The 22,808-nt window shown below is 44.1% G+C and overlaps 1 protein-coding gene across 1 annotated transcript in view; it reads left to right on the top strand.

Moving 5' to 3' along the window:
* The window catches only part of otog (otogelin), a 322,018-nt gene that overhangs the window by 29,343 nt on the left and 269,867 nt on the right, over nucleotides 1-22,808 (top strand). Inside the window, exons 7-11 of the mRNA XM_078549607.1 lie at nucleotides 6,580-6,686; nucleotides 6,953-7,062; nucleotides 9,300-9,425; nucleotides 10,827-10,935; nucleotides 21,764-21,810. Coding sequence (XP_078405733.1) covers nucleotides 6,580-6,686; nucleotides 6,953-7,062; nucleotides 9,300-9,425; nucleotides 10,827-10,935; nucleotides 21,764-21,810 — 499 coding nt within the window. The remainder of the gene's footprint in view (nucleotides 1-6,579; nucleotides 6,687-6,952; nucleotides 7,063-9,299; nucleotides 9,426-10,826; nucleotides 10,936-21,763; nucleotides 21,811-22,808) is intronic.

Below are 22,808 nucleotides of genomic sequence, written 5' to 3'. Positions count from 1 at the left end.
GTTGGCACACAACAAAAGGGAGAGGTCGCAGACTAGTGGAGGAATGTCTGAAATCAAGGTCCTCACAGACTTTGAAAACAAAGCCATCCAGCTGGCCGGCGAAGATCAGCACCATTCCTGGGTTGATGGTGAGGTCGGTGGTGTTCTACGAAGTGAGAATCCAGTAGTGCAACGTCCATCAGCCAACCATGCTGCGAGTCACTTCCCCTGTTCTGCAGTCCCCTGCCATGCACTAATTATCTCTCTTTGCTTTCATAGGCACATCAGGGAGACAGCCAATTGAGTCCATGACCCAGGACCTCAAATCTAGCCCCAAAGAAACCTCTGAAGGCACCTTCATTGAAGATCCATCACAGCACTCAACTATACTCTCCACCAGCGCAGAGACACATACCTCGGCAGGACCTAGCTTCAGAGTAGTCTCAGGATCACAATCTGGTGAATAAATCGCACTGTCTGATCTACAGCAGGTGGCAGCAAGGAATTCTAAGGTCTCCGGCACTCGGAGGACTGCTGGAGACCAGAAATCTGCTGAGTTCAAGTCAGATGGCTAGCTTCTGGACTTGGTCATACCTCAGTTGCTGGGGCTGCAAAGGCAAGCCTGGGAACATCAGGAAGGGATGTCCACTGCACTCCTCAGATTTCAAAGCACGATGGAGGAGTCCGTCCACCTTCAGGCTGAGGTGAAAGCGCCGACATGCCAACTCACTGAGGTCAACACTGGTAGGATGGCAGCCACCATGGAGACCTTGGTCCAAGACATTGGTCCTGCACTGCTGCACGGGCTGAACTCCATCGCTGATGCCATAGTTGGTCTCCAACAGTGTGTACATGAGAGAGAGATGCGGGGCAGCCTGATCTCACTCCAGCTTCCCCATCTCCTCAGGGAGTCAACCACGGGCCATCAGGCACCCATAGGGAGGAGGACCAGCAGCTTGACACCCCAGAGCCATCCACCCAGGTGATTCCGGCAGTGCCTGGCCCATCCAAATCTGCTCTTCTTGTGACCCCAGCAGCTCCAGCTCCACTGGCCGAGGAGGGTGCCACTGCCACACAGCAAGAGCCCGAAAGTAGTTGAGGCCCTTCAGGTCCTGGCCCTCCAGAGGATGCCTGCCAAGGTCATCATAGACAGGGCATAGCAGTCAGCAGGCTGCCTCCACCTCCGCTATGGATGTTGGTGGAGCATCAAGACATAACTGCAGGTTTAGGAAGACTAAGAAGATGTAGTTGCGTAGCCTGGGCACGGGTGTTAATCACTTGTACATAATGCTTGCTATTGTAAATAAACTTCCAAGAATGTCTCCCTGTCTATGGCTCCTTGTTCTGATGAACAGTGTTCGTGTCACTCAGATGTGAAACCTTGGTTCCTGCACAAGGTAAAGGTAGGTATCTCAGTCCAAGGCCTCATCCCTGTGCTTTATGCAGCCTTCAGACCAAAGTGACGGTCTAGCCTCACAATCACTGGACACATTACTGATGCCTGCACCTCGATGGTGCTTGTCATTGCTGCCAGAATGTCGTGGGCAAGCACCACAGAGTTCCATCATTCTCGCTGTGTGCTCTCAGCACCCTTACGGTGAGGCTGGCCCCTATCTCATCAGCATCTGTGACTAGTGATGCTGCTTTCCTGAAGGGGTCAGGTGCTGAAGGCTGACATGGCTGCGTCTCCATGATATGACCCTGATGACAGGTGAGCTGCCCTCAGCCAGACAGGAGTAAGACGTTCACAGAGATCTATGGAGTGTCCCCATTGCATGCTATCATCATCTTCCTGGAATCAAGTGACTATTAGGGCCTCCGCTGAATCTCCGTGACAGGAACATTCTCACAGAGGGTATTTGCACTGCCTTTAGCCAGACTGGAGTCAGCCGTTCACAGATGCAATGTGAGGATCCACGGTGTCTCTTCACAACATTTTGTCATCATCCTCCACAAATCTAGCAGCTATGAAGGCTTCCTAAGCACGCCTGCCTCGTCTGGCTAGTGCGATAGCCTCACCGCCTTCATCCTATCCTTCAGAGATGTCCTCACCCTCATCCCTGTCAATGTCCTGCTCATCGGAGGAGATGTGAAGCTCCTCCATCTCCTCCTCAGCCAGTTCCTCACCCCTTTGCAGCACCAGGTTGTAAAGGGTGCAGCAGGTGACCTCGATGCGTGACACCCTCTGTGGATGATATTGCAGTGCTTCACCAGACCAGAGCAGGCACTGGAACCTCATTTTCAGCATTCTGATGTTTGCTCCACCAAGTTGTGAGTTGCAGCATGAGCCTCGTTATACCTTCGCTCTGCTGCAGTCGGAGGCTGCCACACGGGTGTCATCAGCCACATCCTCTGTGGGTAGCCCTTGTACCCGAGGAGCCAACCCTGCAGCCTCTGTGGACCCTGGAAGGCGTCATGGATCTGAGACTGACTGAGAATGTAGGAGTTGTGCACACTCCCTGGGATCTGTGCGTACACCTGCAGGATGCATTTGTGGTGGTTGTACACCAGCTGAACATTCAGAGAGTGGAAGCTCTTGCGGTTGACATAGATGACCACTTGTTGCCATGGAGATCTGAGCAGCGCATGAGTGCAGTCGAGGGCACTCTGCACCTGTGGGAAACCTGAGATCTGGACATCCCAGCACTCTGACATCCTGGTTTCCCTGATCCCAGGCGAAATGCATAAAGTTGTGTGCCTTTGCGAAGCTGGCGTCCGTGACCTCATGGATACACTTGTGGGTGGAGGCTTGTGATATTCCACAGAGGTCACCTGTGGAGCCCTGAAAGGCCACTGGCAGTGGATGCCCTCCATGTCCCCGTGGCATCAAATCCTGCAGCAGCTGGCAGATGTGACTTGACCAGTTCCCTAGACATGCACAGTCTTCGGCGACACTGGTTCTCGGTCATCTGCGGGAATGAAAGGTGACATCTAAACATCTCAGAGAGTGCTGGCAACCACTTGGATGGCCAGAGTTTAGTGCGCTACATGGCTGCCCAACATCCCACCTATCTCTGCCCCACCCTGCCTGACCAATTGGCCGCAGTTTTGACCATTAGACTGCATGATGTGCTCTCAGCTCAGGTGCAGGCATTCTCCTAACCCGCATTGCAAGGCTGCATTGTTAGCTTGAACCATGGCGAAGGCTGGTGCAGACCTTGATGATGACATTGTGAGGGGCTGTGAGCACCTCCACCAGTGACTCCTCTATGGCCAGTTTTTGCAAGGAGATTGTACAATGTGCCCAACTATTCTCCAGTCCACTAAAACACTCATTAGTTTGCAGTTTGTGCTGAGGGGTGAAAAGTTCAGGAGCATTTGGTGGCACTTTGATGCCACTGTGTTGCTTGAGTGGGTAGATAAGCTAGAGGCCTGACTCCAAGCATGTCAATGCGGCTGCGTCTGAACTGTCTCAGCTGTGGAGGAATGGTCTCTTTATACAAGGTTTCCCTAATGCGTGGTTACTTCCCTCCACCACACCCCACACAAGCTAAAAGATTCCAAACCAGTGGATCAGATCTAAGCTCTGCAGTCCTGCCACATCCAGTTGTGAATGGTGGTAGACAATTAAACAACTCACTGGAGGAGGAGGCTCCAGAAATATCTCCATCCTCAATGATGGGGGATCCCAGCAAATCAGTGCCAAAAATAAGATTTTTGCCTTTTTGCCTGCAGTTGCATGACATGCAATGCTCATTAAAAGGCCAGCTCGCCAGAATTAAGTGTCTTCTCCAAATTAAGTTCTCAGTGAGCAAGAAATTCTTCTGAAATACTGTCTGAATCATTTGCAACAAGCTTCAGCCAAAAGTGCCGAGTGGTGATCCATCTTGGCCTCCTCCAGAGGTCCCCAGCATCACAGATGCCAGTCTTCAGCCAATTCGAGTCACTCCACGTGATATCAAGAAATGGCTGAAAGCGCTGTGTACTGCAAAGGCTATGGGCCCTGACAATATTTCAGCAATTGTACTGAAGACTTGTGCTCCAGAAATTGTGCCCCTAGCCAAGCTGTTCCAGTACAGCTACAACACTGACATCCACCCAGCAATGTGGAAAATTGCCCAGCCATGTCCTGTACACAAAAAGCAGGACAAATTCAACCCAGTCAATTACTGCCCCATCAGTCTACTCTTGATTATCAGCAAAGTGATGGAACGGGTCATTAACAGTGCTATCAAGTGGCACTTGCTTAGCAATAATCTGCTCACTGACGTTCAGTTTGGGTTCCACCAGGGCCACTCAGTTCCTGACCTCATTACAGCCTTGGTTCAAACATGGACAAAAAAGTTGAACTCCAGAGGTGCGAGTGACTGCCCTTGACATCAAGGCAGAATTTGACTGAGTGTGGCATCAAGGAACCCAAGCAAAACTGGAGTCAATGGGAGTCAGTGGTAAAATTCTCCGCTAGCTGGAGTCATACTAGCACAAAGGAAGATGGTTTTGGTTGTTGGAGGTCAATCGTCTCAGTTCTAGGATATCACTGCAGGAGTTCCTCAGTGTAGTGTCCTAGGCCCAGCCATCTTCAGCTGCTTCATCAATGACCTTCCTTCCATCATAAGGTCAGAAATGAGGATGTTGATTGCACAATGCTCAGCGTCATACGCAACTCTTAAGGTACTGAAGCAGTCCACGTTCAAATGCAGCAAGACCTGGACAATATCCAGGCTTGGGCTGACAAGTGGCAAGTAACATTTGCGACATACAAGTGCCAGGCAGTGACTATCTCCAACAAGAGGGAATCTAACTATCTCCCCTTGACATTCAATGGCATTACTATCACTGGTGCCACTATCAGCATCCTAGCGGTTACCATTGACCAGAAACTGAACTGGACCAGCCATATAAATACTTTGGCTACAAGAGCAGGTCAGAAGCTAAGAATCCTGTGGCAAGTAGCTCACCTCCTGATGCCCAAACCCTGTCTACCATCTACAAGGCACAAGTCAGGACAGAAGTGTGATGGAATATGTTCCACTTGCCTGCATGAGTGCAGTCTCAACAACACTCAAGAAGCTGGACACCATCCAGGACAAAGCAGCCCACTTGATTGGCACCCCATCCACAAACATTCACTCCCTCCACCACCAGCGCATAGTGGCAGCAGTGCATACCATCTACAAGATGCACTGCAGGAACTCAAATATATTCCCTGGACAGCGTCTCCCAAACCTACACCCTCTATCACCTAGAAGGACAAGGGCAGCAGATGCATGGGACCACCACCTCCAAGTTCCCCTCCAAGCCACACACCATCCTGATTTGGAACTATATCGCCGTTCCTTCAATGTCACTGGGTCAAAATCCTGGAACCCCTTCTCTAACAGCATTGTGCCTCTACTTACAGCACATGGACTGCAGCGGTTCAAGAAGGCAGCTCACCACCACCTCCTCAAGGGCAATTAGGGATGGGCAATAAATGCTGGCTTAGCCAGCAATGCCCACATCGCATGAATGAATTTTAAAAAAGGCAGTGGAAGCAGAGGCCTGGATTTTACAGCCTCTTTTACCCAGTGGGATATTACCGTCCCACTGAATTGAATGGAGATTTAAATAGCTCGCCGCCATTTAAGTGGCCAATTAATAGTACTTCAGGGCCTCAGCCCACTGCTGCTGGTATTAGCCCAGTTGGGGGTTGGGGAGGCTCGTCATGTGATGAGTACGACAAGCAAACCAGTGCAGGGTTTCTTCTGGGCTCCCGGAGTTGGGGGCCTGATTTTAAGAGTAATGTTACCTCTGCATCAGATAGTTACTTATTGATTCTGTCAGACCCTCAGTAGACTTTGAATTTCAACTATTGATCTCTTGGAGAAAAATGGTGTTACATTTGCAAACTGCAGCCCCTGGCCCTCAGACATGAGGAGCACCTCTGTAATCCCCCACTCCTAGGATAGCTACACATGTAGCCCCTTTCACCAACCTATACTCCTCAAAGTCAGGTTCTGTGCTGGGAGCACAGGAGTGTGCAGTTATCCCCATTAAGACTAGTTTCAGTATCTGTCAGGGGCTGATAAAAGAGGACCAGTTGGTCAAGAATCTACTGTCACCTTATCTACTAGGAAATGATTAATATCTTAATTACATGGCTCTTGAAGATTTCATACAATTGTGAAATGAACCTTCTTTAGCTTTAAAGTAAAGGACAGAAGTATAATAAAAAGAAATAAATGCATCTATATGGTATCTTTCACAACCTCAGGATGTCCTAAAGTGTGTTACAACCAATGGAGTACTATTGAAGTGTAGTCTCAGTTGTAATGTAGAAAACGAATGGACTACTTACTCTAGTGTCCTTGTTTCCCCACTTCATACAATATATTTCATTTAAGATCGCTAAAAGGGGCTCCACAGTCATCATCAGTTTAATGTTTCATCTAGACTCAGTTAAAAGTTATTTTGGAACAGTTTATTGGTTGTGTAACTATAACTCTTGTTGAATGTTTCTACTTCTGTGTAAGTAATCTGACTAGTTACAGAGTCCATTTAAGTTTGTAATATATTATTGAAAAGATAATGCTAGTTTCCATTTCTGGTCTGCAACATAGTACATGTTTAATTTACACCTTGTCTTTATGAGAGTTGTATTATTTTTGTGATAATCTCCAGAAAATAAGAAGGACGTGCACAGTGCTTCTTGGATATCCATTTAGCCTCTGCCATTATTATGTTCAACCTTATCCATATATGGCCAGCTGTGTGAATGATCTCTGCATGTGAGTATGTTTAAAAACTAACATGTTTATTTATAATATTTATTAATAGTTTCATACAGTATATAATCCCACAAATGTTGTTGTGATGATAAAAGATTATGTAAGTGTTAAAAATAATAATTTGTACCATTCCAAAAATCCAGATTGATTGTCTGGATTGCAAGTGTTCAGGAATCAAATACAAGACTTTGATTAAATGAAGAAAACAAGATTAATCTAGCTGTGTAATTACTGTTCTATTTTGTTATTTTCCCTCATTCTATCAGGTATGGACCTGATAATACAACATTTTGTGGAGTGCTGACCGAGTATGCCAGAGCTTGTGCACAAGCGAATCGACCACTACATGAATGGAGACAGCTATTCAACCAGTGTGGTATGATACAATACAACAGCCCTATAGACCAATCCTACTACACCGCCTACATTGACGCAAAGTGATTTTTAGGTCACAAATTAGAAAATTTAAATTAATTTGTGTCATAATACCAAGCGCATCTAGGCAAAAGCTGAGAGACCATCCTCATCAACACTGGAGGCGGATGACTTAGGGCCAGGCAGTGTTTGTTGGATCTATGGCCTCACTTTATACTATGAAATTATTGGGCTGAGATGGGTACCTGCACTAAATGCACGTAGAGAGCAATATGTTTTTAGAACAGAGCAATGTGATATTTTTAAAACTTCGAAAGGTAGTTGAGTGTCTAATCAATCAATCAAGATTGAGTGCAACCAAGATGGTGGGATGTTGAGTTTAATTAGGGGTTAAGATTAAATAGGACACAGTAGTTATCCAACACACCATATGGTAATAAAAAGTAGTGAGTGTGGTTCCAGTTTGGGCAGGAGAGCTGGCATGGGTGAGCAGCTCTTTCTTTCTTCTTCTTCTTACACTTCTCTTCTCAGAGCCCAAGTCTTCTCGAACCCTTTAATTAAGCAAGGTTAAATGAAAAACCTAGCATAGCTTTGTCGTATGGTTGTTTGTTCTAAGCTCTACCTGTTGCTCTCCCATTATAGCAAGAGGCTTTGTCTGTCTATGGGTCCCTTTCCAGGCTAACTATCATTACTAAAGATGAATTATCAAATTAGCCTTATTTCTATGGAAATGAAACCTTGGGCAGGATTTCCCGGTCAGCGTGTGGGGGGTGGGACCCGCATGCCGACGCATAAAATGATGTGGGATGACGTCGGGCAGAACTCCTGACGTCACCCCGCGTCATTTCAATTTTCAGGTCGGCGGGGGCGCAGCCGAATCAGCTGTGTGTCCGCCAACCTGTCAACGGCCAATTGAAGCCATTTAAAAAGTAACTGCGGTAATTAAAGGACCTGCCCGTCCAATCTTAAGGTTGGCGGGCAGGCCGGGAGCCCTGGCAGGCTTCGGAGAAAGCATGAAACCTCATCCACGGGTGGGATGAGGTTTCATGTAGGTTTTAAAAAATTTAATAAAAGTTTGACTAAAAGTGATGGACATGTCCCAACTCATGTGACAGTGTCACATGAGGGGACATGTCCGGGAAATTTCATTTTTCTATTTTTAACATTCTTGAATTTGGAGCCAATTTCCCTGAGGCAGCACTTAGCCTCAGGGAGATGAGTGTGCTCTTTTGTGCGCATGCATGAAAGAGCGCACTCTCGGCTTAGGGAGTTTCCCCGCCCCCCCTGCCCACACAGGGAGTGCATAGCGCTTCCTGGTGGATGTCACACTGGGCGGGCCTTAATTGGCCTGCCCGTGTAAAATGGCGGCGTGCCCCTGATTGGGGGCACCGATCGGTGGTGCACCTGCACGCGCCCGCTCCTGAACTTACTCCCGGACGGGGAGAAAATTCTGCCCCTTAAGTAACTTAGTAAAACAAAAATGACTGCACTAACCTATTCCTTTATCTATCAGTCTGATTATATATACATATACCCTAGGCATGTCGCTTATTTCTAAATGATGAGATTGTGTGTTTATAAAGGGGAACAAGTTAAATCAATGAAATTTGTGTTGAAAAGTGGAATAATTTATAGAAAGAGTTTGCAACTCAGTAAATACAAGGCTCTGATTATTCTACTGTAACTCATGAAGTATAGTTAACATCTGAGACTGTGGGTGGGATTTTTTCTGGACTGGAAATTCCCACCCAGAGTCAATGGACTTTTGGCTGCTTCCCAAACTTCCTTACCCCACCTTGCGCCAATTCCCACTGCGGATGGCACTGGAAAATCCCGGCCTGTGTCCAAACTTTCCTGTTATGGATTCACTGTATGAAAGTTGCTGCCAATATTGTGGGATCTCACAAGATCTCACTTAGTGTGGGAAATGTGTAATTCATGCAGATATAATTTAAGGTACTCTACTTAGATTGATCTGGAGGTAAATTGTCATCAAAGAGTGGAGGGAATTTTATTTTACATCTAGCCTATACTAAACTAGAACTAGAAATATTTGGTGTTGGTATTGGGAGCCAAAAGTAGAGATGTGTTTAATTCCTCAGAGTTATTGTTACTTGATAAATGTAAGAATTCCAAAAGCTACCTCTTTTGAATATAATATGACAATTCATGAATGAAAATCTCAAGTTGTCTTAGTTGCTAATCTTTGTTTTTTGATGCCTTTTTTTACGCCCACAGTGGCAATTTGTGAAGGTGAATTTGTCCACCATGAATGTGTAGATTGTTGTCCCCTGTCATGTGGCCTGGAGCAGGAGTGCGTTGACAGTGATTTTCAGTGTCTTGATGGATGCTATTGCCCTAAAGGTAGACTTATAACTTAGAATATTTAAGCTAAAATTAGTGATCACGGTTAAGCCTCATTTTGTTTGTTTGTCCATTGTCAGCCTACACTTTTTCAATGTATCAAAAATTGATCTGTTTGTATGACAATGACAGAATATATATCTTTATATCTGAATTATTTAATTGTCTTTGAAACTGACCTTTGGATCTGGTTTTTAGACAGTGACATGGTAATTTAAAATAAATATTAAAATGCCCTCGTCTCCAAATAAGAATGGAGGAGGAAGGGAAGTGAAACCAGGATATAAATGTTTTCTTTAAAAATAAAAACAAAGATGAGAATGGACAACCAGTATATTAGTTGAGGGAAATGTAAAATTATGGTTGAAGTAAAAATGCAGAGACAGTGGGAAAAGATATAGCAAATCAAGTAACAGGGCGAACAGAAGTGTTTACATTTTATTTTTAATTGAACAGTCCTTTAAGCCACTCTGTTTGCAACCTTGGTGTCACATTTGATCCTGAGATGAGCTTCCTCATATTCGTGCCATCACAAAGACTGCCTATTTCCACCTGACTCTGCCCCACCTTAGTTCATCTGCTGTTGAAATCTTCATTCATTCCTTCATTATCTCTCGGCTCAACTATTTCAATGCAGCCCTCTCCCACATTCTACCCTCCGTAAATTTGAAGTCATTCAAAACTCTGCTTAACTTGCAGCAAGTCCCATTCCATTTTCACCCCTGTGCTCCCTGACCTAAAGTGGCTCCTAGTCAAGCACATCTTGATTTTAAAATTTTTATCCTTGTTTACAAATCTCTCCATAGCCTCCCCCCTCCCTACTGTGTAATTTACTGCTGCCTCACAACCCTTCGAGATATCTGTGCTCCTCTAATTCTGACCTCTTATGTGTCCCTAATTTTAATTGCTCCATCATTGGTGGCTGTGTTTTTAGTTGCCTAGGCCGTAAGCTCTGGCATGCCCTCGCTAAACCTCTCCCCCTCTCTACCATGTTTTCCTGCTTTAAGACACACCTTAAAACTTACCTCTGTGACCAAGCTTTTTGTCATCTGACGTAATATCACCTTACGTAGCTCAGAGTCATATTTTATTTTATAATGTCCCTATGAAGCACTTTGGGATGTTTCATTACATTAAAGATGCTATTGTAAATATGCTGTTGTTTAAAAAGTGTTCTTATAGAGTAATTTAATTTTTCCTGATGCTCGAATATTATTATTACAGAAATGTTGTTATTAGTTCCAGTTTCATCAGCTGACATTCCATAATGACTCATTTCCTGCACCTGCTTCTAATCTAAGGCTTAAATATAGCTTCCAGTGCCATGACCTATACAATTTTCTGACAACCATAAAACGCTTTTAAAAATGAGATATAAATTGATGTAATTGCTTCTCACAGGTTTAATTCACGAAAATGGAACCTGTCTGAACCCCACTGAGTGTCCTTGTATGTTTCAAGGTATTCCCTATACATCAGGCTCTGTAATTCAGGAGCAATGCAGCTACTGGTTAGTGATTTATTATTCAATGAGTTGTTTCCATTTTTAGTAGAATTTATTTTACATTAAAGTACTATAAATTCCTATATTATTATCCATGTATCAGATGGTGTGTCATAAATGTAAGTTCAAGTTTTATATACCTTGTTAAATATGTGCTTGCTAGGGAGAGTTTTAAATAGAACTGGACCTCCAATTATAACAGCAATGATAAGTTGGAGAACAACAGGACAATGAACATAAACAAGTGATATGAATATACTGGACAGATATATTTGACCTAATTTTCCGACTTTATTCTCCAAGTAGGAGTGCTAATCAGAGATTTGGATACACTCTAAGCACTATTTTCCAACCATTAACTTAAGCGGTTGAAACCTTGAATGAATGGCATGTCTGGATTTCCAATATACTTTCCCAGCATGTAAATCTCCCTTCTAGGAAATCAAAGTCAGAAAAGCACCCTTATTACATGTAACAGGACCGCCCCAGAATTTTATAGTTTTTGACCATTTAGGTTCATATGATCAATTATTCTTCATGGTTTAGAAGCCCTTGCTCCAAATGCTAAATTCAGGATCAAATTGTGAGGTGGACTTGTGGAGAAAGTAAAGAAAGTACTTGCCAGGAGAGAGGATTCCAGCCTCCGTCAACCTGTTCCTGAGAACTCTGCAGGGGAAATCATGGCTGCCAGGATCTCAGGCCTGTCACCTGAGGACCTGGATAAAATAGTTAAGGATGAAAAGGTTTGGTATATAGTATTGGACATTGATGTACAGAGCATAGAATTTGGTGTTTTATGCAGCTAGTTATCCTGCATACATCCTTTAGCATTCTAAAAGTGGATGCCCATTGTATAATAGATAAGAAAATTCTGAAACTTAAAATGACAGAGGCTGGAAGATGTTATGTAGAGACTAAGTATAAGCGTATTCACATATTCAAGATTTGATGAATGTGCTACAACAAGCTCAACTGAGATGTAGGGCCAGATTTTCATCAGTGGCTTGGGAATCACGAGTCAGGCCATTTCCCGATGTCGATATCCCAAGTGAATGCACACACACATTTCATTTTCACTCCAGGGAGTTGTGGGGAAGGCTGGAGTCAGGGCTGATGCAGGCCTGAGGTGGGAATGGAGACGGGTGGATGCTGAGGCCGGCAGGATGGAGGGCTACCTCCATTCATTGGGATGACAGTTAGGCCAGCTAGCCTTCATCCCTCACACCTCCTCACCCCACACCAAGCCCCCATGACCCCACCATGCCCACACATACCTCCCATGCCCCCTCCATGCCCACTCACATCTCACATGCCCACTCCATGCCTCATGCCTCATCAATGCCCACCCGTATCTCCCATGTTGACTCCATGCCCACCCATATCTCTTATACCCACTCCATGCCCCCATGCTCCATCCATGCACACTCATATCTCCCATGTACTCTGCATGCCTCCTCTATGCCCCATGACCCCTCCATACCCAATCAACCAGTATCCACTATGGACAGGACTCATGTGTCCTACTGGGAAGTTTTGAAATTCTCATGAGATACAAAAAAGGAAAGCAATCAGGCATTCATACTCCACTTGAAAAAAATGCTCCTCTTAGGACACATGAACTTGTTAATCAAACACACAGCTATTCAAACTTCCATTGAAAAAGAAACTCTCCCCCCTTAAGTGCTCATAATCTATAAAAATAAACAAACAGCTATTCAAAAACCCCTTCAAAATATTTTAATCAAAGCTGCTGATAAAACTATTAATCAAACAAAGCTCACTGTTCCTTTCACAGCTGTGTAAACAACGCCTGCTGAGCTAAATCCATAAGAGGGATTTGGAGCTCAGACAAGCATTCATAACGAGGTTTCATTACACAACTGAATAAATAAACTCTCCAGAGAGCAATGATGCCTTCTGAAATTGACAGAACAGATGGCCACCCATCTGATCCTTTTTTTTAAAGGCTTAACAGATGGACTTTCAATCAAAGAAGTCAGGCATCTATTCAGCTATTTAAAAAGCTCAACCAATGTCTAAGCTTTAAATTGATATGGAAAGCAGAGCACAGGATCCCGATGATCCATTAAAATTAGATTCTCAACACTGTTGAATGTAGAAGAACATTACATCAACTGGATAAAGTACTCTAATGCATGTGAACACTTACACAATGCTGGTCAATTTAATGATCTCTTACCTTTTAGAGAAAGAGTCCTATGATCAAGCACTTCATTAAAAACATATTTAACTAAATATACACCGTTACATTATGGCATTTGAAGTTGGTAAGATCTTTTAAAATGATCTGTGAAATGGTCTCGGACTCTACAACAGGCTTCGCCGCAGGAACAACTTACCTGATATGTTTCACATAGCCTTCAGGAACCTACCCACTTTTCTGAAGATATAAACATCTGGGAAATTCACAACTGAGCAGGCATTTAAAAGCATAAACCTGACGTCACTTTGACAGTGCATTGGGTTGCCACCTGTCACGATTCCTGTGCTGATAAACATGGTGGTTGGCAGGATTTGAGTGGGAAATTTGAATTTAAGATCCCTGACTCCATTTTTGACTGTCCATGTGAGTTTTCCAGCATTGGGATGGCAAAATCTGGCCCATAGTGCACTCAATAAAAAGATGGTGACAACATAATCGCACATTGGGGAGGCGGTGGCGTAGTGATATTCTCACTGGACTGGCAATCCAGAGACCCAGGGTAATGCTCTGGGGACCAGGGTTCGAATCCCACCACAGCAGATGATGGAGTTTGAATTCAATAAAAAATCTGGAATTAAAAGTCTAATAATGACTATGAAACCATTGCTGATTATTGTAAAAACCCATCTGGTTCACTAGTGTCCTTTAGGGAAGGAAATTTGCCATCTTTACCTGGTCTGGAGTCACATGTAGGCCAGACCAGGTAAGGATGGCAAATGGTCTGGCCTACATGTGACTCCAGACCCACAGCAATGTGGTTGACTCTTAAAATGCCTTATGAACAAGGGCAATAAATGCTGGCCTAGCCAGTGATGCCACATCCCATGAACAAATAAAATAATTTTTTTGCATATTTCATGATGAGTTGTACTGATCACCATGTTACTCCTCAGGAATTCTTGTTACTTGCTGTCTAGCAAGAAGGTGGTACCCCGAGAACAGGGTGTATAGGCAGAGGATTAACTTTCTGGACATGGCTGAGTGTTTGTGGCTCTGTCAGCTCAGACTTTCTTGTCAGGTGGTTGCTGACCTTTGCTGCCTCCTGAAAGAAGAACCAAGTGTACCACATGGGCTCACCTTACCAGTGGCAGTGAAAGTGACAACACCATGAACTTATTTGCCTCCAAGTCCTTCTTTATCATCTCCAGCTGAGGTTACCACTGAACAAGCCTGATCCTACATCCCTTTCCTCAAACTTTGGGAGAGCCAGACTTAAACATCTCACCACTAGCTTTTGGGTTGAGGGTTCTTTAATCATCAGAACCTTCCTCTGCATCTGAGATCTCTTTTTTAACTTCTAGCCTTTTAAGCTGGCATTCCCTTTCTTGTTCCTTCTCTCTTTCCCTTGCCACTCTTTCTTTATCCTTCTCCCTTGCTGAAATTCCAGTTCCAGCTTTCTTTCTCTCTTGCTTGCTCCCTTTGAAATGCCGTCTCTTTCCCTTTTCTCCTTTTGAAATGCCGTCTCTTTTTCCTTTTCTGCCCTTTCTCTTTCCTTTTCTTTTTCCTTTGCCTCTAGCCTTTTCAATTCCAGTTCTCTTTCTTTTCCTTTTTCTACCCTTTCTTTTTCTTCTCTTTCTCTTGCAAATTCAAGTTGCTTCATTTGCAACAGGATCTTAGCTAACTCAATTGACTCACCCCATGTAGAATGTGGTCTCTCTAGTATCCCTTCCAGTTTTAAATGCTATGCAATTACCTCAACTATGCCTGCTTTTTAAGTCCCTTCGGGTAATTCTAACTCCCACTTATCCACCAATTCCATTAGCTTACTCTTGGTTAATTTCTGTAAACCAGTCAGGGTTACGTTTTCCATCTGTAAAAAAGCCTTAGCAACCTCGAAAGCCATTTTGAATTCCAACTAGTATAATATACCTCACAGCAACTCCGATTACTGTGTCCAATGCCTCTTTACCTCCACATACTCGTTTTATAGGGATTCACAGATCCCAATTTATAATGATAATCCCGAACCAATTATTATTCAGCGTTCAAACATCCACTGTCAGCATTTCAAATCCCACAAGAGCCCTCACTTTGTTATGATCCTGAGCTGAAGTTACCACTGGACAAGCCTGATCTTAGGGTGGAACCCAGTTTGATAAATCCTAACTTTTATTTGTTTGTTTAGATACATAGAGAGGGGTCAATTTGACTAGGGAAGAGTGTGTAGATAGCCTGGATCATGTTGAGATCAAAAAAGAGGAGGTTTTAGGCATCTTGAAGAATATTAAGGTGGAGAAGTCCCCAGGGCCAGATGGGATCTACCCCAGAGTACTGAAGGAGGCAAGGGAAGAGATTGCTGGGGCCTTGACAGAAATCTTTGTATCCTCACTGGCTACGGGTGAGGTCCCAGAGGACTGAGAATAGCCAATGTTGTTCCATTGTTTAAGAAGGGTAGCAGGGTTAATCCGGGAAATTACAGGCCGGTGAGCCTTACATCAGTGGTAGGGAAATTATTGGAGAAGATTCTTCGTGACAGGATTTACTACCATTTGGAAGCAAATGGGCGTATTAGTGAGAGGCAGCATGGTTTTGTGAAGAGGAGGTCGTATCTCACTAACTTGATCGAGTTTTTCAAGGAAGTGACAAAGATGATCGATGATGGAAGGGCAGTGGATGTTATATACCTGGATTTCAGTAAGGCCTCTGACAAAGTTCCTCATGGCAGACTGGTACAGAAGGTAAAGTCGCACAGGATCAGAGGTGAGCTGGCAAGATGGATACAGAATTGGCTTGGTCATAGAAGACAGAGGGTAGCAGTGGAAGGGTGCTTTTCTGAATGGAGAGCTGTGACTAGTGGAGTTCCGCAGGGATCAGTGCTGAGACCTTTGCTGTTTGCAGTATACATAAATGATTTGGAGGAAAATGTAACTGGGCTAATTAGTAAGTTTGCAGACGACACTAAGGTTGGAGGAATTGCAGACAGTGAAGAGGATTGTCAAAGGATACAAAGGGATATAGATCGGTTGGAGACTTGGGCGGAGAAATGGCAGATGGAGTTTAATCTGGACAAATGAGAGGTAATGCATTTTGGAAGGTCTAATACAGGCAGGAATTATACAGTAAATGGCAGAACCCTTAAGTGCATTGACGGGCAGAGGGATCTGGGTGTACAGGTCCACAGGTCACTGAAAGTAGCAACGCAGGTGGATAAGGTAGTCAGGAAGGCATATGGCATGCTTGCCTTCATTGGAAGGGGTATTGAGTATAAAAGCTGGGAAGTCATGCTGCAGCTGTATAGAACCTTGGTTAGGCCACACTTGGAATATTGCGTGCAATTCTGGTCACCACATTACCAGAATGATATGGAGGCATTGGCGAGGGTGCAGAGGAGGTTTACCAGGATGCTGCCTGGTCTGGAGGTTATTAGCTATGAGGAGAGGTTGGAGAAACTCGGATTGTTCTCACTAGAGCGACGGAGATTGAGGGGCGACTTGATAGAAGTTCACAAAATTATGAGTGGCATAGACAGAGTAGATAGTCAGAAGCTTTTTCCCAGGGTGGAAGAGTCAATTACTAGGGGACATAGATTTAAGGTGAGAGTAGAAAACTATAGAGGAGATGTGCTGGGTAAGTTTTTTACGCAGAGGGTAGTGAGTGTCTGGAATTCACTGCCAGAGGAGGTGGGGGAAGCAGGTACGATAGTGGTGTTTAAGAGGCAGCTTGACAAATACATGAATAGGATGGGAATAGAGGGATATGGACCCCGGAAGTGCAAAATGTTTTGGTTGACGGGCAATATGATTGGCGCAGGCTTGGAGTGCCGAAGGGCCTGTTCCTGTGCTGTACTTTTCTTTGTTCTTCTTTGTACTGAACTGAGTCACTGGAGTCAGCTAGTGAACTTCTAATAAAAATATAAAACATTTATTAAACAAGAAAAGATAAACTATATTACAATACTCCTTCACCCACAACTATACCTCTACAAATGTATACAGATTTGTAAAGGTTGTAAAGGATAACACAAGTTACAAAAAATATCTTGTACTCTAATGTTCACAGTAAGTACACAGTAGGTAGGGCAACCTGTGGCCAGACACGCCACACTCTGGAACCAAGTGACAGATGCCAGCCCAGACAGATGCTATGGATCTTCCTCCATTCCCCCTAGACTCTTGTCACACCGTGAGTCAACCAGTCTCATGAGGGCTTCCAAACTCCACTCTCCAAGGACTCATTTTGAAATCTTCTCCCAAACCGACACTTTCTCTCAGACTCCTTCCACAAAGGTTCACCTCTGGGGTTTTGAACTTTCCTTCTGATATTCCTCTTCCGTGCATCACCACATGCATTCAAGCTGCCTTCCATGCATTCTCTCTCACCGATTCATCTATCAACAGTACCACTGCTTCACATGCCCATAGCAAATAGTTACAGACCTTCAGTTGTCTCTTTGGACCTTCTGGCCTCTTGCAAGCTGTTCTCATTTTTAATCTGCTTTCTGCAGCTTTTGTCTCTCTAAATCTAAAGATTGGAGCCTTTTTCTCTGCCCCTCACTCTTAACTTCACTTAACAGGACCTTTTCCATGTTCCTGTCCTTCCTTTGACTCGAATGTCTGCTTGGGACTTTCTCCTGTTCCACTCCCTTGGATTTTGGGTCTTTTCTTTAGCTTGGGACTGGCCATCTGTCCTCTTTACTCCAGTCTCTCCTGGAAGCTGTCTTCAAACCCAACTGAACTCAAACAGCTTCCAAATCAAACTACTGTTTCTAGTTTTTTCTGTGCATCTGTGAGAAGGACTCGCCTCTCTGGACCCCTGTTGCTAGACAACAGCCCAGTTTCTCTATTCTTGTTTGTTTAACTTAACTGTAACAGTTGTAAAACTCTCACTAGAAATGCAGGCACCTTTTAAAGTGAAAACAAAACTTAACTTGACATTTTCTTAACACGCAGATGCAGAAATACAAATCAAACTTAAACATTAAAGCGAAAACTCATTCTTAACACCCACAAATACCAATATAACTTACTTACACTATATCTATTTCCTGACACTTCCAAGTATCTGTTGGTAATATTTGTAGAAACTCTGTGCACAAGTGAATCTCCCAGATGACAGATGCCATGTTTGCCAGGGCTACAACCTTTGTCCACTTTACTACTGATAGTCCAGGCAGAATTACTTTTTATTCATTCTTGAGATGTGAGCATCATTAGCAATTATTGTCCATTCCTAATTGTCCTTGAGAAGGTGCTGTCTTCTTGAACTGTTGTAGATCATGTGGTGTCGGTACTCATACAGTGCTGTTAGAGAGGTAGTTCCAAGTTTTTGACCCAGAGACATTAAAAGAACAGCAACATAGATCCAAGTCAGGATGGTGTGTCTTGAAGGAGTACTTGCAGATGGAGGAGTTTCAATATTTCTACTGCTCTTTCCTTCTAGGTGGTAGAGATCGGGTGTTTGAAAGGTGCTATAAAAGGAGGCTTGGCAAATTGCTGCAGTGCATCTTGTATATGGTACACACTGCTGCCACAGTGCAGCAGTAGTCATTTAAGGTGGAGGATGGAGTGTTGATCAAGCAGACTGAATGGTGGTGAGCTACTTGAGTGTTTTTGCAGCTGCACTCATCCAGGAAAGTGGAGAGTATTTCATCACATTCCTGTTTTTGGGTGGTGGACAGGGTTTGGGGAGTCAAGAAATGAGGTACCACAAAATTCCCAGCCTTTGACCTGCTCTCATAGGAACAGTATTTATATGGCTGACCCAGTTAAGTCTCTGGTCAACAATAACCCCAGGATGTTGATGGTAGAGTTTCAGCAATAGTAACGGTGTTAAACATTGAGGGAATTTGGTTTAATTCTCTCCTGTTGCAGATGGTCATTGCTTGGCACTTGTGTGTCATGCATGTTACTTGCCACTTGTCAGCCCAAGTCTGAATGTTGTCCAGGTCTTGCTATATACAGGTAGGAACTACTTAAGTATCTGAGGAATTGTAAATGGTACTGAACACCGTGCAATCATTAGTGAACATCCCCACTTCTGGCCTTATGATGGAGAAAAGGTCATTGATGAAGCAACTGAAGATGGTTGCGCCAAGGATGCTACTCTGAGGAACTCCTGCAGTGATGTCCTGGGGCTATGATAATTGGCCCTCATCAAGCACAATCATCTTCCTTTGTACTGGGTAAGACCGGCCATTGGAGAGTTCTCCCCCGATTCCCATTGACTTGAACATTGCTAGGGCCTCTTGATGCCACACCTGGTCAAATGCTGCCTTGATGTTAAGGGCAGTCAGTCTCACCTCACCTCTTGAATTCAGATTTTTTTGTCCATGTTTGGACCAAGGCTGTAATTTCCACATTGTTAATTAGATGCCTGTGTTGTAGCTGTACTGGAACAGCTTGGCCAGGGGTGCAGTTAGTTTTGGAGCACAATTCTTTATTACTGCAGCCAGGCATGAGAGGATCCTGATTTGCTCCCAGACAGGATTCCCACAGATACAGGGAGTGATAAATTGGACGCATGGCAATCAAGGCAACTCGGATTATTGATCAGTATTCATTAACTGAAAGGGATTTCACTCCATTAATTCAGCTGCTATACAACCACTGAAAGATCATCATGCATGTTTGTGCAAGATCCCCAGGGTGCTGCCATGATGCCTTAATTCTGTGCCAGTCAATTCTCCCACAGATTTTCATATCTTTAAACAGTGTCAGTGGATGGCTCCTTAGAGACAAGGATTACGCTCTAAGGACCTGGTTGTTGACACCTCTGAGGAAGCCTACCACTGATGCACAGGAAAGGTACAACCGAAGCTATGTGTACACAAGAGTAGTCATTGAGCAAATCATTGGAATGCTGAAGATGTGATTCAGGTGCCTGGACAGATCTGAGGGCTTCATTCAGTGTGTGCCAGCAAGGGTGCCTTGAATTATAGTGGTGTACCGCACCTTGCACAACATTGCGCAACAGAGAGGACTAGAGATGCATGACGAGGAAGGTGTTGACCATACTACATGGGAGAAAGTGGAGGAGCAGTAGTAGGAGGAAACTACCATGGCAAGAGTACCTGTAGCCACTCACTCAGCATCCAGGAGTTCCCAGGATGCATCAGTTTAGGCACGCTTCAGCTAATCTGACATGGTGCAACTATCTGGCACACCAATTCTGAATTTACTGTGCACCCACAATTCTGCACCCCCCCGCCCCCTCACCCCGCTCACCACAAGCCAGGCCCACAGTCAATAATCCATCCTTCTCAGTGACACCTGCTGCTTTTCTGTAACTCCTGTTGTACCGTTTCTCACGAGGCAAAAGTCAACTTGGCAGGCAGCAAGCAACAATGAGGACAAGTCAATGGAACTTTAAAATAAAGGTTATGCTTGATATACATTGAGCAGAAATGTGACAAATTAACAGTTTCAACACCCAAGTGACCACCTTTGTGTCAGCTATGGCTTAGTGCCAGCACTCTCACCTCTGCGTCAGAAGGTTATGGATTCTAATCTATGAATCTAACCTCCTGATCATGTGGAAGACAAACATAAATACATGAAGATCTAAAGGAGAAAGGTAAATGCTCAAAGGACTGATTTTTTGAGAGGCACTTTATCCCTTCCAGATCTAATTCAGGAACATTGGACGAAATTTAATCCAGGTCACGGTGGTTGAAGAAGGCCTGCCATATTAACTGCCTCTCAGGTGCTTAACTGGCCAGAGGCAGGCCTTCCCAGGATTTAGGACCCTAGGTATGGCAATCCTGCCCTCCCATCCCCCACCCCTGAGAACTGCCAACCAATCATAAGCTGGCAACTCTCCCTTACAGGCAGCGTCAACGGGGAGTGGTGACAGCTGCTAGTAATGCACCAGAGGTTTAGGATTGCTGAAGGACCCAGACCATAGGTGGGTGAGAACGGGAAGGAGGTTTCATGGAGGGGTCTCTGACTGGAAGGAGGAGGGATGTCAGAAGAAAGGGCAGGAGGTGACTTTTAGTGGTCATCCCCCCAAAACCTTTCCCGATGCTGGGTCCCTTGATTAGGTACTGATGTGTTGAATGCCAATGGCGGCGGGATGAGGCCCATAAGTGGACCTTCCCGCCTCAGACATGATCATTCGGAGGTGGAAAAAGTTTGATTAAATGCCCCTCTACCTCCAAACAGGGGGCGAGGGCCTCTATCCAGCTCTCACCTTGTAATAGAGATATTATTTTCTCCTTCTAGTTCATTTTGACATTTTTCTTCCTCTCTTCCTCTCCTTGAATTCAAACTGGAATGCCTCTGTCCAGTTAAACTGGTACGATACAAATGTTCACCCATTTCAAGCTGATACTCTTCTCCCTACTCCCTCTGAGCTGATGATGGCCCTAGCTCTCCCAATACACAACTGCCATGCTCTCATTCCCCCCATTACCCTGCGCCCCGAACACACACACACATGCGCACGCGCTTCTGCTCGCTTCCCACTTTCTTTTGTTATAATCAATTTTCCCCATTTCACTATTGCCATCTATTTCCCTCCCTTTCTGCTGGTGCTAAATATTCTGCTGTCAAAGTATTACCTATTATATTTCTGAAGTAATTGTAGGTTGATTTAAAAAAAACATGTATCCTAATAAGGAATTGAAGTGTTTTTTCAACTCATTTCACTTTAAATATCTTTATTTGGTTGCAGTATTTGCATAGGTGGCATTTGGAACTGCACAGAGAATAATTGTTCAGGTAAATAATTTTTCTTATTTCATTCTACATATAATGCACATTTGCCATTTATTGTTATTGGGGGAGCTTGGGCTTGGGCAACAAATGTTCACAATATCGAGGATACACCTGCAGTGCCCACTCAATGTGGCATCCAGGAGACCTGGTTTTCATTGACATTTTCTGCAAGATGTAGATGGAAAATAGGTGGCCTACTAAAGTAGTCAACTGGCAGGTAAGTCTGTTTCAAGTAGCCCCTATTCCTCCTGCTTCCACATTGAGATAAGGTATGGAAATGGCTGCAGAAGTCTCATTTCAATATTAACTGCCAAAAAAAGAGTACGGCTGCATTCAGTAGTGTCCCAGGTCCACATGCAAATTGGGCATGGGCCTTCCCATTAGTGCATCATTTTTACATTTGTAAAACAATCTCAACACTGTTGAATTCAGAGCCTACTGAATTTTTATTTATTCGTTAATGAATTACCATTTTACTAACCTCTATTTCCGAGATGAGCAATGGGTAGATATTACCTGAGTAAGAAGAGGGATTTCTTCCACAATGACATTAACAGTTTATGGTTGACCTAAATATAAAAAAATAATTTTTTAAATACTAGAAGTACCCATTATATAGCAAATAAGCCTAATCTTTCTCAGAAATCACCCACTCCTAACATCACTCAATATCGCCAGAACCACATTCAATTGTCCCTTGAATTCATTATCCCTGTACACATTAACAGCCATTCCTAACGTATTATATAACTTCATCACCCTTTAGCTGTACTAGTCATGCGTGACTTCCCTTAGTTTTTTTAACAAAGTAACTTGTGTCCCCTGCCTGATATTTGAATATTGAGCAGCATTTGTTCTAACAAAGTAAAATGATTCCCACATAAATTCACCTCTCTTTATTCCACGCCAATAGGTTCACTCAAAGCCATGTCAGTATGGTGGCACCACATAACTTGCATGTGTACAGTGCAATTCAAAGGCAGACTCATGTGTCCATATAG

The sequence above is a fragment of the Cetorhinus maximus genome, chromosome 9, assembly GCF_964194155.1.
Source record: "Cetorhinus maximus chromosome 9, sCetMax3.hap1.1, whole genome shotgun sequence".
Taxonomy (NCBI): Eukaryota; Metazoa; Chordata; class Chondrichthyes; order Lamniformes; family Cetorhinidae; genus Cetorhinus; species Cetorhinus maximus.
Note: the sequence above shows the minus strand (reverse complement) of the source record. Positions and strands in the feature narration are given on the sequence as shown.